This window comes from Taurulus bubalis, assembly GCF_910589615.1.
Source record: "Taurulus bubalis genome assembly, chromosome: 20".
Classification (NCBI taxonomy): Eukaryota; Metazoa; Chordata; class Actinopteri; order Perciformes; family Cottidae; genus Taurulus; species Taurulus bubalis.
In genome coordinates, this window is record NC_136608.1 from 2,865,283 (window position 1) to 2,878,383 (window position 13,101).

Genomic DNA, 13,101 nt, shown 5'->3' on the forward strand with positions numbered 1-13,101 from the left:
CTCCCACAAAAAGAAAAAAATATTCAGCTAATTGGAAACTTTAAATTATGAACTTTAATCAATCATGAAAGGGTTTCTCCTGGTGATCAGGTGTCTCCCTTTCATACACAATAAAATGAATGTGAACTCAAATAAATGTTTCTGCCTCTGGTTCAATATATACAGTATTAATACAATTGCATGACATGATGGTGACTATAAAGAAGAAGTTGTGATTTTAACTAAACTGAAGCTGATCAATAAAATGATCAATGTCACGTCATAAAAGAAGTTCCAAAGGGTATTTTAGATTAACGACAGGAGCTGGTTCTGTAATAAATAATTATATTCTACAGTAAAACACGTGTCATCTTATCACTGAGGGGTTTAAGGATAATTTTAATATTAGCATTATTCACCAGTAATGTCTATTTCCCTCATTGTGTGAGTTGACTGATAACGAGTTGATCACTAACGTCCTTTTCTATTACTTCAGTTGTCTCACTGACAGCTAAGATGATGAAACTCAGTAAACAGAATAAATGTATAAAGACTTTTAAAATGAAGAGTGTCTGAATAACTGAGGGTAGTCGGGGGTTTATTAATGTGGAAAGATCACAGACTTATGAGATGAAAAAAACTGAAATAATACATCCTGTCTGAATGGGCTCAAGTATGAATTTAAGTTTATTTTGTATTATCTATTTTTATACATAATTAAAAAGATAAAAGTAAATTAAATGTAAATGAGTTGTATAGAGCAGCTCATATCCAACATAAATAACCTGAAAGTCAACACTAATAAGAAGCATTCAGAGAAATACTTTCCTCAAAGTCATCTCTACGGCTCACTAATTAAAAAGCTGCAAACATCAAGTGAGAGATATTAGTGAAAATGTAGAGGTCAAAGGTCAAACTCTGGTTTGAACTTGCAGCGTTGGATTCTGATGTGACAGAAGTCTGGTTACGAAATCTAAGGAGCAGGAAATGAACAGCAGCGCTCACTTCAGATCATATTATCATTCTTAAAATAACTGAAGCCAGTTTGGATCAAACTGTCAGTGAGTGAAGTGTGTTGAGCTGCAGCGTCTCACTTTCATGTCTCATGTTGTTCTTTAGAATCATTAACAAGGTTTTATGAGCTGAAATGGAAGTTCAGATTCTGCAGAAGACAAAACTTGTGATTTGTATAATTCTAGAGATTCAGAAATATAGTTTCATTAATTTAATTACATTTTTTGAGAGATTATTCATCATATTTGATTCTCATTTATATGAATTAATAATTTAGTAAATACCGGCCGTTGCTCTCGACTATCAAACGGCCAAATAACACAGAAGTAGTCGGCACAGCCTTTTAAAAGACGTCTAATAGTGTCAATGTAAAGATGTTATGAGGCTGTTATTAACGCTGACACCATTAATAGTCAGTGAGAAAGCTGCTGCTTGACATGCTGCAAAAACGAGTCCAAGCACCAAAATACTATTAGCAACAGAGAGAGAAGACTGCTGATCGCGATGATGTCATCTTTATGTTTGAGGAGTTCAACATGTAACAGCTGTGTTGGTCCCTAGAGATGCTGCTGCAGGCTGAGACTGCTGGGGACCTCTTAGGATACACTGAGCTCCTCTCTCCTCTCTTCTTTTATGAATTCATGTCCCATCAACATCACTAACTCTGCTTCTTCCCCGGAGTCTCTGAGCTTTCTCGCCTCACAGGTTTCCATGGGTCGTGGTTATATCTGGACTCTGGTCCTGCCAACACCTTTGGACGCCACGTCAAGAACATCACAAAAATCCTTCTTCTCCATGCCGCCCCTCCCTCTGGAACTCTCTCTCCATCTCCTCAGACATTCTCATCACTCGCCACTTTCAAAACGGCACTTAAAACTCATTTATTTAAATCTGCTTTTAACCTGTGATGCTACTTAACTCTGTTTTTGTTTAGTTTCTTAATGTTATGTCATCTCTCTTGTTAATAGTTGTTGCTTCTGTTGTTTGTTTTTACCATGTAAAGTACCTTGTCAAATAAATTGAGAATACAATGACTGAGTTTTTATTAAGTGCCATCTTCCTTGAGAAGACACACACACACACACACACACACACACACACACACACACCATTGAAGGATTCTCAGGAGTCATTCAGACGCTCATGTGACGGGAAGCTTTTTTTTTTTCCTCGTTCCTTTGAGTTGTTTCATGAATTAATATGATGGAGAAAGTTTGCCCTTTTCAGAAAAAAGTGTAAAAACAGATAATGTTGACCCACTAAAGGGGCATTCAGAGAACAAATATTTCTAATAAAGTTACCAATAGCTTTAAAATAACAAACATAGAAAAACCTCATGACGCACAATAGCTGCTTTCAAAGTGTAAAGGTATTATGGAATATTATACTCTTCTGTTCTTATCACGAACCAATACATATAAGAATACTTTAATATTATAGTTCGTCAATGAGAAGCCGGTTTTAAATCCTCTGCATAGTACTTGGTAGATTAGACTGTTGGTACAGCATCACATAATATAAGCACATCACATGTTCCCATCCCATTATCTGTCACCGCTTATCCTTCACAGGCCACCTATATAAATAAAAAAGGTTTTTAATATAAAAAGTGAATAGTAACTATAAATGTCAATTTACAGGAGTCAAAAGTACAACATGTCCTTCAGAAAGGTAATGTAGTAGAAGTAGAAAATAGCATGAAATGAAAGTGCAAATATATCAGAATTGTACAGTAGTCGTGTAAATGCACATCATCCTCCATGTGGACCGTATCTGAAAGAGAGACCCTGCTGCCAATCAGGGCCCAGTGTTATTAGAGTGAATGTCTAGCGTCACATTTATTCATTAAATACCACATTTGTATGTAACATAAAAAAATACGAGACACTATGGGTCAGCTGCAAGAGGAGTGCAGTGAGCAGTGCAATGCACTGTGTGTGTGTGTGTGTGTGTGTGTGTGTGTGTGTGTGTTGTTGTTATACTTTATCTCTGTTAGAATGACTTTGAGTTTTTCCCGTTTAGTATGAGGTGGTTTGGCTGATTGTTTCTGCAGGGGAGTTTGTGATTCATTTATTCTTTTACTAAAATATCAAAAATAAAAACGTACAAAAATAAAACAATATTTATCCATTGGTTTTAAAAATGAAATAATTGTATCACTTGTAACTTGATTTAGTTATCAATTACATTAACGATCTTCAAATTGATCAAGTTTATTGTTCTGATGTGTTTTCAGTTGGATTGAAAAGATGCATGATATAATCTGAAAGATAAGGAAGTAAAATACCACAATTTGCTCCCATAACATCGCCTCACTGCAGCTTCTGGATATGAACTCTGTTAACCTTGAGTTGGGCAAATGAGGCCAGTGTTTTGTCTGCTGGAAGTTTATCCCCTCCTTAGTTGTCTGGAGAGCGCCTGAGACGATAGACTAAATGAAATGTTAGTGTTTCCATGCTGTGGCCGGTCAGAATACATTTCTGTTTTCTGGAAAATCAACGGCTGCATGCTGGACCATTTTTTGAACTCCCTGTACCTCCCGGGTGGATTGTACAGCAGATGATATATTCATGCACGAGGATGTAGAGAATATAATACAGAGATCATGTAGTGGCTAAAATTCCCTTCTTGTCATCAGTAAATAGTTCTTAACATATTCATTCATTTAACCACTCTTAGACGGAAAGAACGAGTCTACGCGTGTCGTGTGTTTCAACAACGGTAGAAAGTTCGCTCCGTTCTTTTTTACTGAATTCTGGTGCAACCGTGAAACAAGTCCGCCCGTTGATACATCAATGATTATTCTAAACATGCAAACTATAACATACAATTATGCAATCACTATAATGAACAATCACTAAATATGAATCTAAATAATATAGTATCTAAATCTGAGTCTAAATTACAATTACAATATGGAAAATCTTATATGGTTTTGGACTCTGCATTACTCTGTTTTGATCTTTTTCTCCCAGTCGAATGTGTTTGCCTTCCCGGACTGATCTGACCTTCGCCTCGTAAAAGACCTCGCCTTTTTGGCTCCCCTCATCTCCAGTGTCATCCTCTGCGCTTGAGTCTTTGCTCTACTACCTGAGAACCATGACACTATGAGCCACGTGTAGCATTACATCTCTTTGAAGGGAGACCCATTTCTTGCCAATCATACAGAATTGTCAACTCTCTGCACTGGACTGTCATCTAGGTTCAATTTGCCAAAATCTAACTTCTTCCGCTTTCTGCAGATTAGACACTTTATTAAAACGGAATATCCTCACTTCCCTAATCACCCCCCAGGATCTATGGTTGACGCCTTGCTTACTCTAGATCCAGCGCAAAAACGCTCAATCTCAACTATCTATGGTTCCATTGACTCCCTTAATCCTCATCTGACCTGGGAAGGAGAAATTGCAGTTTTAACAGCCTGTCAGGTTAGAACATCCAGACTGAAGTTTATCGTAAACGACGTGTAGATCAAACTCTAAACGACCACAAGCTTCTCGTCGGTGGCCGAGAGATTGCGTTTAAAGAAAGGAGAAGAAAGTGTGTCCTCACTTTAAAACTCCGTTTGGGACAAGATGATCTGCTGATCAGCGCTTCCAGAGAAAAGCTCTGATAAACAAGTAGAAACCTCATCGGTGTCAGGGTCAACACAGCTAGGGGGAACATGGCACAGCATCCAGCAGCCAGAGAGACAGACACTTCAGGAATTAATGGAGAGTGAACATTGGACTTAATAAACGCCTAATAAAAGCTAATATTACGAAATAAGCAATAATCTAATCAAATGTTTGCCGTAGTGATTAATGCCAGTTCTACGAGGTGTTCCCCCTCGGTCTCTTTCAGCCTTTCCGGCTGAACAAGTCAGCCAAAACACTGTAAAATGTACACCAGAGAGTCCTCTGCACTCATATTTTGGGATGCCAGAGAGATCAACGACGTCTTGGAGCGACCAGTGCGGAGAGGACGCCTGCAGTTCCACCGCGGACCAGCTGGTGTCGCACAGAGAGCATCAGTAACGAGTGGAGAGCGTTCTCACGTTATGAGACTATACTAATATCACACACTGCTCCGAGTTGTGTTTACGACAATAAGTTGGCAGCAGACAGGCGGCAGCATGCACTACGTGCACGAGAGCCGGGTTCATGCAACAGCACGAGGACAGCAAGCACGTCAACGGAGCCATTTATTCAATAAATCAACATATTCAGAGCAACACTTCTGTACAGCTAAAGATAAATAGTGATGATGACACATTCTAGGGATCATTCCTCAGTTGTTTTTTGTTCTCAGCAAAAAGATGAATTCAGTGTGTTTTGAACATCAGCGCAGATTAAACCTGACTTCATTTACTTCAACATGACAACACTTAAAGCGAGAGCGCAGACAGCGCCAACCAGACAAGTCGTTCAACGCTCCTATTTTGGAATATGGACCATTCCTCATCTCAGACAACTGGACGCCACACAGGAAGAAGGAACGATCTGTGCTTCAGGATTATTTACAGGCGGAGATTATGACGAGCCAGACTGCATTTTTGCAGCATGAAAACTATTGAAAAGTTCCGATAATGATGGAAGATCCGTTCCCAGGAATTTACATTTCCGATTAAACAAACTGTAAACGGCTCGGCGTGTTTATGGAGTAGCAGCAGACGAGGCCAGAAGTTCCTGCATGAAGATGTGCCATCTCCACGGCAACTGCAGCAGCTGGACTTCCAAAACGGGCCGTGTCAACTAAAGAGCCGATAAAGAGACACTTTGTGGAGCAACTTCCTGCGCCTCCTCCTAAAAATACCCCGACCTCACGAGCTCTCTGGGTCGTCTCTGCGACGCTATAAATAGAGCCGCCAGGATCGCCGTCTGTTCGACGCTGGACGAGGAGGAAGAAGAGGAGGAGGAGGAGGAGGAGGAGGAGGAGGAGGAGGAAGAGGAGGAGAAGGAGGAGGAGGAGGAGGAGGAGGAGGAGGAGGAGGAGGAGGAAGAGGAGGAGGAGAAGGAGGAGGCCGAGGCTGAGAATCACAGGATTCAGAGCCGGAGCGAAGCATCTGGAGAGAGTCACTCAGAGCTGCAGGACAGCAGCACCGCTCGGTATTAGTGTGTTTTTAAAGAGATGGCCTTCTGTTGACGGAGCACATACACGATGACTCGGCCTTTTCACGTTTGTCTGCTGCTCAGTGTTTACGGGACGCCGGCGCCTTCAGAGACATGCAGACATTTTACCTGGAAATCCAGGATTCAACCCAGCAACCTTGAGTTGGGCAAATGATGTTGCCCTTTGTCTCCCTGAGCTCTGACACTTATTCAGATACAAATAAAAACCTCTAATATTAGAGGAACACTCTTCTTCTGCAGTGCTTCTATTTATTATAGTGACAAACTAAGACTTTTATAGCTGCAATTTACACTTGAATGGATACTTTGGATGTTTAGAAGTATGAAGCGGTTCTCCACAGCTGCTGGATAGAGACGGGAAAGACAGGAGTACCAGCGTGACTTTGGTGAATCCAAAATGAACCCCTTTAAAAACACCAGTCACACAATAACACAGACTAAGTAACGGTGGAGGCAGAAGTAAAGTACAACGTTTACTTAATCTGATAAAGAGTCTTTTAGTCGTCTAAAATACGTCCACAGAAGAACGTCGCTGCTTTGCTCTCGTGCCGTTTCTCCAAACTCCATCTACTGAAGTAAAACACCGACTGTGGAGAAGAGCCTCATGCAGACACTTCTAAACATCCAGACTGTCCCAATTCATATTGCACACTGGTGCCTCCATTATCAACTACTAATGAAACTAAAATACCTTTAAGAAAGACATCATCGTGACGCAGCAGAAGCCAAAGGGAGCAGCGCCGCCTGCTGTTGAGGAGACAGTTTGGATTCATATTTTAGGGTTTCCGTTTCCTGTTCTGTATTCATGTTGAGACGGTTTCGTAAGCAGTTAACTCATAGTAACTTTAAAATCCAATCGTTGGCGTGAGTGTGAACACAATGAACAGGAATGCTCCTCTGTCTCCGCCCCACTGGAACATTTCACGTGCAGAACCTGATAAACAGAAGCTGTGCTCAAACTGAGCCGACTGATCTTCTAATACAGCGTCATACCCGCCTCCTCCTTCCTCCTCCGGGACGCTCACTGATAGCAGAGATAGTCGATGATGAGCTTCGGTATGTCCAGCTGACCTATGACCTTCAGCGCTCTGGTGCCCAGCATCGTCCTCACTGCCAACCTGCTGAGCTGCTGCAGATTCATGGGGTTATCTAGGGAGAGGAGGAAGAAACAACTGGAAGTGAAACGTGATCCTTGCTCGCCATCTGCTGGTGCGGCGTCGACACTACGGCGCTGTCCAGGAATAACTTCCATGCACCTGACTCACTCTCATAGAACTGCAGGCAGGCTGCAGGCGGCGAGCCCGGCGCGGTGAAGTCCACAGGTCTCTTGTTGTGCTGATCCCTGGCGTGGACGTTGGCCCCGAACTCCACCAGCGTCTCCACCATCTCCTTGTGCATGTGTTTAGCCGCGTGGTGCAGCGGAGTCTCGTGCAGCCGGGCGGCATTCACCTTCGCACCTAACAGGGGAAGGACATTCATGTCAGTTCTTAGAGGATAAGGCTGGTGATATTTGATATTTTGTGAACATAACCTCATGGAAAGACCAAACATGTGCTCCAATGGGTCACAATGTAGTTTCCTTTTATGAAGTAAGGCTAGCTTCCCCACTCTGCTGTGCTGCCGCTCACCTGCGTTGAGCAGCTCCTTCACACAGTCAGCGTGTTTGTTGGCACAAGCCGCATGCAGCGGCGTCCCGTAGTAAAGGTCGCACGCCTCCAGACGAGCGCCCGTGGCGATCAGGAGCTTCACGCAGTCAGAGTTTCCTGGAGAATGACATTAGTCGCCACCTGAGTGTCTTTGTAGCGCTCAGCGTAGCTTGATCTCACAGCAGGGCCCTCACCTCCCATGCAGGCCTCGTGGAGCGGCGAGGCCGTGCGGGACGTGAGGGCCGGGTCGGCCATGGCGCCGCGATCCAGCAAGAGCCGGACGCACTCCGGACTGCCGGCCGAACAGGCGTCGCACAGCGGGGTGCTCCCGTCTACGTTCCTCGCATCCACCTGAGGTGCATTGTGGGAGACAGGATCTTACACACGGAGGCGCTTCAACCTCTTACATCTCTTTGTTTTTTCCTTTTCTTTTACATAACCCTCCTTTGTTCTCTGCAATATAATAACATCTGAACTTAATGGTTTAACATTTTTTATGAAAGAAATGTGATGATATAAAATGTGGGATACAATCTACTGATTAAGTTTACATATAAACAGGGTTCATACACTGCGGGGGCGGGGTTATGCTCAGGTGCAGAGGGAGAGAGGGGGGAGCGATTCAGAGAACAGGTGCCGGGATAATCAGGCTCAGCTGGGGGCAATTGGTGTCTGTGTCTCTCCCTGTTTAAAAACCAGCAGTAGCGAAGGAGGAGGGGAGGCGACGCAGCTGGTTGAAGAGCAGTAAGCCGAGGCGACGGCGCGACAGGACCCGAGACCAGCAGGCAGCTGCGCTCAGGGGCGAGGCCGAGAGCGCACCCGAGTCAGACAATAAAGCGTGTTACTAACCCCATCCCGAGTGCGTTGCCTTGTGTGCCGCCCAGAACTCACGGGGAAACGCAGAGTCGTTACAGACACATTCTGACCAATGGGTTTCCATGACTTTAAAACAAATTTCCATGACCAAACATTTTGTGAAATCTCGGTGTAAACATGAAATACATGAATATAACACATTTACATGACTTTTACAAAACGTTTGGGATTTTTTTTTCTTTTTCAAGGACTTTTCCAGGCCTAGAAATAACTATTTTAAAACTCCATGACTTTTCCAGGTTTTCCATGACCGTAGGAACTCTACATATAGGCCAGCTGTTTTCTTTACAGGTCACGTGATGAGGCCGGCGGCTCACCTGGGCTCCAGCGTCCAGCAGCAGGCGCACACACTGGGCCTGACCTCGGAGGCAGGCCTCGTGCAGCGGCGTGATGGAGTCCACCGCCACGACATTGACCGAGGCTCCGCTTTTGATGAGGCGCTCCAGCTGTGAAGTCTGGCCCAGCGCCGCCGCCTTGTGCACCTCCGTCCTCTCCGACCAGCAGCCTGGGGGCCGTGGAGCAGTTTGCAGCGTTAGTATTATAATGGGGTGACATGTAGTGTCAACCTGTTGTGTTATATGTGGTATTGTGTTTACAGGAAAAAGTTGTTCTAGATAACAAGATTGGTTGTTATAATTACTGAGTTTAGTAAAGGTCTCATGACCCAGGTAGCTGTGAAACGCCAAATTCTACCCTGTTGAGTCCTTTTAAGCTGAAATTATGAATATGGTAATACCAGACATCATGTATTCCCTGCACACTATAGAGTCTGCCCAACGCACTGAGGAGTGACAATTCACGAAACCTAGTCCTTCATACACAGACAACAAAGCTGGAACATGACATGTCATCTCAGGTAGTAATAACAGGGTCATACACATTGTGACCAATGCATTTCCATGACTTTAAAATCTCAGTGTAAACAGTAAAAAGTGAGTAAATGTAGTATTTAAACTAACAATGAGAATACAAAGCATACAGTAAACTTTAAATGACACAAATGAATGAGACAATAGTTCGATTAAAATAAAAAAAAACATTTATATAGATGCCTGTATGTATGCCTGCTTATATTTTGAGCGTCTTTCTTTTAAAAGCATATTAATTATTTCAAATTCAGCGTAAATGAACGACATGACCACATGAATATAACACATGTACATGACTTTTCCAGGTTTCCCATGGCCGTATGAACCCTGTCATGTATGACCTGTCCACACAGGTGATTCATTACTTCATACCAGGTACAGGAATGTACATTTGCAGTTGACAGCTGCAGGAGAGGAGAGGATTTGCATGCAGGAAACCACGCTGCAGCTTGTAGCACGTTAGCAGCTATAGCTAGCATCGCGCTGACGGTCAAACCGGGTGAAATAAAGACAACATGGGTCAAGACCCGATAAAGCGATATTCTCTCCGGCCATGTTGTCTTTATTTCATACTCACCGATGTCTCCAAAGAAATACGGACGAGCGTTTTCAATTTCCATCCCGTTTTTGTTTTCCTCCCGGCGAGATGACGCAGAGACACGAGACGTTTGTAAACAGCCGCGTCTCGATGTGTTTACATGCGCCAGCAGTCACGTGACAAACCCGGAACTAGACAGGTCTGCTGGGACTAGGAGTTTTTACACTAAATGGACTATTTTTAGGCTCTTTGAAGAAATAACACATTTATTTTAAGTCAGAATAAATAATGCAACACAATATGCCATCAATCCTTAATCACATGACATGCAAGAAATATGGTGGTTATCTAATATTTTTAGTATTAAGCAGATGATCCTAAAATCAAACAAAACCAGAGGCTGTATGTTGCACCCTGGATCTGAGGAGAAGCAAGGCAGTGGATTAGTAATATATTATAGCTATAAGATTACATAACTGTCAGTTGAGTCTTACCCAGTCGTCATGGCCATCTTTCTGTCTCCCTGGACTCTGAATCTGCTCTCATCTAAAATGCATATGACAAAACATTAACATAAAAGACAAACCTGAGTCAGTGACCAGGCTGCAAGCTATTTATTTCTTCAACTGAATGATAGCAGCCTCATCCGTAGCAAAATCGAGCAGCATTTTCTTCTTCAAAGCTCTTAAATTGAAATGGAACTTAAGTATGGGAATCAGTCATTCATTCTCCATGCGTTATCGAATACATTTAGTAGAAAAGTCTAACTTTTACCCATTTGAGGGTGGTAGGGAGCACAGAGGCTTCTGGCAATGCCAAGTGTGTCACACGAGTCGAGGTTGATCTAGAAGATGCATAACGAGGATCATTTATTTGAATACCATGGTGATGTTTCCATGGTTGATGTGACCAAAAAGACAGTAAATACCACGTTGTACTTACTTTGTTGGCAAATGCTTTGCCACGGTCGGTCAGGATTCTTATAGGGGCTTCATACTTATTTAAATATCCATGATGAATCCACTGAAACGTTTTCAGCTCTTTGTTCTGAGAGGGAATAATTCCAGCCACTGAAATAGTCCACCATCACACAGATGTACAAGTAGCCATTAGTGGTGCAGTGCAGCTTGCCCACTAGATCCATACCGACCAACTCAGGCTCAGTCACCTGAATGCAAACCAAAGCTAAACACCAGCAAGACTTCCATGCATCATACATGCTACGTTGAATGTAACATGTATGAGTTTCTCCTTGATAGAGGTCCTCTTCTTCTGATGTCTGCAGATGTCTGTGTGCCTGCTTATATTTTTGAGCGTCTTTCTTTTAAAAGCATATTAATTATTTCAAACTCAGCGTAAATGAACGTCATGAACACATGAATATAACACATTTATAACACTTATATAACATTGACACATAATATAACACTTTGGGGATTTCATTTTTTTCAAGGATTTTTCCAGGCCTGGAAATAACTATTTTAAAACTCCATGACTGTTCCAGGTTTTCCATGACTCTAAGGACCCTGCATAAAACATTCACCCGTCTGTGGATGTCGGCCTTCATACCGGGCCAGTGATAACGTTGAAGAGTTGCATCGAGTGTTTTATCAACTCCACAAATATGTGCTTTCCTCTTCTGGAGTCAGCACTACTTACAAAGAAGATGCCGCTGCTCATCTTGCTTCCTTCGGCCCTGGTGATAAAGTTAAATTCCACATGTAGGGATTACAATGACGACATGTTAAATGACATTTAAAAACTTGGTCAGGAAAAGATACCACGCTTTAGTTGTTAATGCAGTCAGCGGCTTCACGTCCGTCTCCTTCCACCTTACGTTTAGCTGGAGCTGCGAGCGCACTTCTTCTCTGCCTGCAGCGTTCATCATGCAGGAAAGATGACACCTCTCCAGGTGAAGGTGCATCTGCTCGATGCGCAAACTACGGATAGAAGCTGGTGACCTCGACGTGGTCAGGCAGGCCACAGGCAGCCTGCGATTAAGGACCCAGGCAAAGGGGCAGAGCTCATAAAAGGGGCGGGAAGCTCACCTGGGCCTTTCTACCTGGGTCCTCACACACCTGAGGCAGCTGAGGCCTGCCTGTTTCCAACTGTGGGAGGAGGCCGTGTCACAACCAGCACAGAGTCCTTGAAGATGAGATCAAATACTCCTGTACTAGTCCCCCAGTGGGGGATTGCAGGATTACAGCAGCAAGAGACACATAGTAAAATTAAAATACAAAAAACAAGTAATAAATATAAGTAAACAGTAATAAAAACAGTAAAATAATCCACAACGAAGGAGCAACCACTGCTTTTCCCAGGCCTATTACACTTTAGTGCACTTTTTAAAGTGATTAATTGCATCTGCCTTTTTATGTTTTACTTTAGTTTGTTTGGTTTTGTGCTGAAGGGACACAGTGATATTTGTTTATATATATATTTTGCATGGGCGTTTTATTATTGTCACTTATTGTGTGTTTTCTGTGAATAAGTGCATTTTATTTGGTTTGAGTGACTATTTACGGTCTTTATTTAGCTCTACACTGACCTCCCTGACTGCAGTTTAGTCCCACATGATTGACCTTCTTGTTTGTGCACTTTTGATTTAGTTATTACACTTATAGTTTACTCAATCTATCAATAAAACGTATGTTTTGGTAGCGTAGTCTCTGACTCCAGTTGACTCTGGGTGTTGTATATCACCGGGTCACTTCTGTGCTGTGGGTGGTCTGTGACGACACAAGTTTGTGCCAAACGACAAAAATGTCGTGGAGAGCGTACCACCTCTGAACGAGCAACCACGGTAAAGAAAATGGATCTTACGTTCGATGAGCTGCCGCTTGAAAAAGCCCTCTGGGTTCAATGGCATGTGAAATCTGACTTAACGTCAGCATTCTGAAGACAGCGGCCTCCCTTATGATCCTCTTGGGTTGTGGTGCCGGTCCTGCTGCTGGACTCTGATTAAACTTACTCACTCCCCAATACCTTCAACGGCTTGTGAACTCACTCAGATTATAAAGGTTCTCCACCTTCGGACTGATGGAAGGTCATTTTCAGCTAAAAAGCAT

The 13,101-nt window shown here is 43.0% G+C and overlaps 1 protein-coding gene across 1 annotated transcript; it reads right to left on the reverse strand.

Moving 5' to 3' along the window:
• Positions 1-7,119: 7,119 nt before the first annotated feature.
• On the reverse strand, positions 7,120-10,140 carry LOC306752087 (ankyrin repeat and SOCS box protein 13-like). The gene is made up of 6 exons (XM_079235785.1): positions 10,073-10,140; positions 8,944-9,131; positions 7,945-8,101; positions 7,733-7,867; positions 7,370-7,561; positions 7,120-7,253 (listed from the first exon to the last, which is right to left on the reverse strand). Exons 1-6 carry the CDS (start codon positions 10,113-10,115, stop codon positions 7,126-7,128), a joined length of 843 nt encoding a protein of 280 aa, XP_079091911.1. The 5' UTR covers positions 10,116-10,140; the 3' UTR covers positions 7,120-7,125.
• Between the last annotated feature and the right edge of the window lie 2,961 nt (positions 10,141-13,101).

Coding starts and splice junctions, on each gene's coding strand:
- LOC306752087 (XM_079235785.1), bottom strand. CDS start 10,115: ATGGAAATTGAAAACGCTCGTCCGTATTTCTTTGGAGACATCG. Junction 9,132..10,072: donor GTATTTCTTTGGAGACATCG/GTGAGTATGAAA, acceptor CACGGCCCCCAG/GCTGCTGGTCGGAGAGGACG. Junction 7,562..7,732: donor GAAGGAGCTGCTCAACGCAG/GTGAGCGGCAGC, acceptor TTCCCCTGTTAG/GTGCGAAGGTGAATGCCGCC.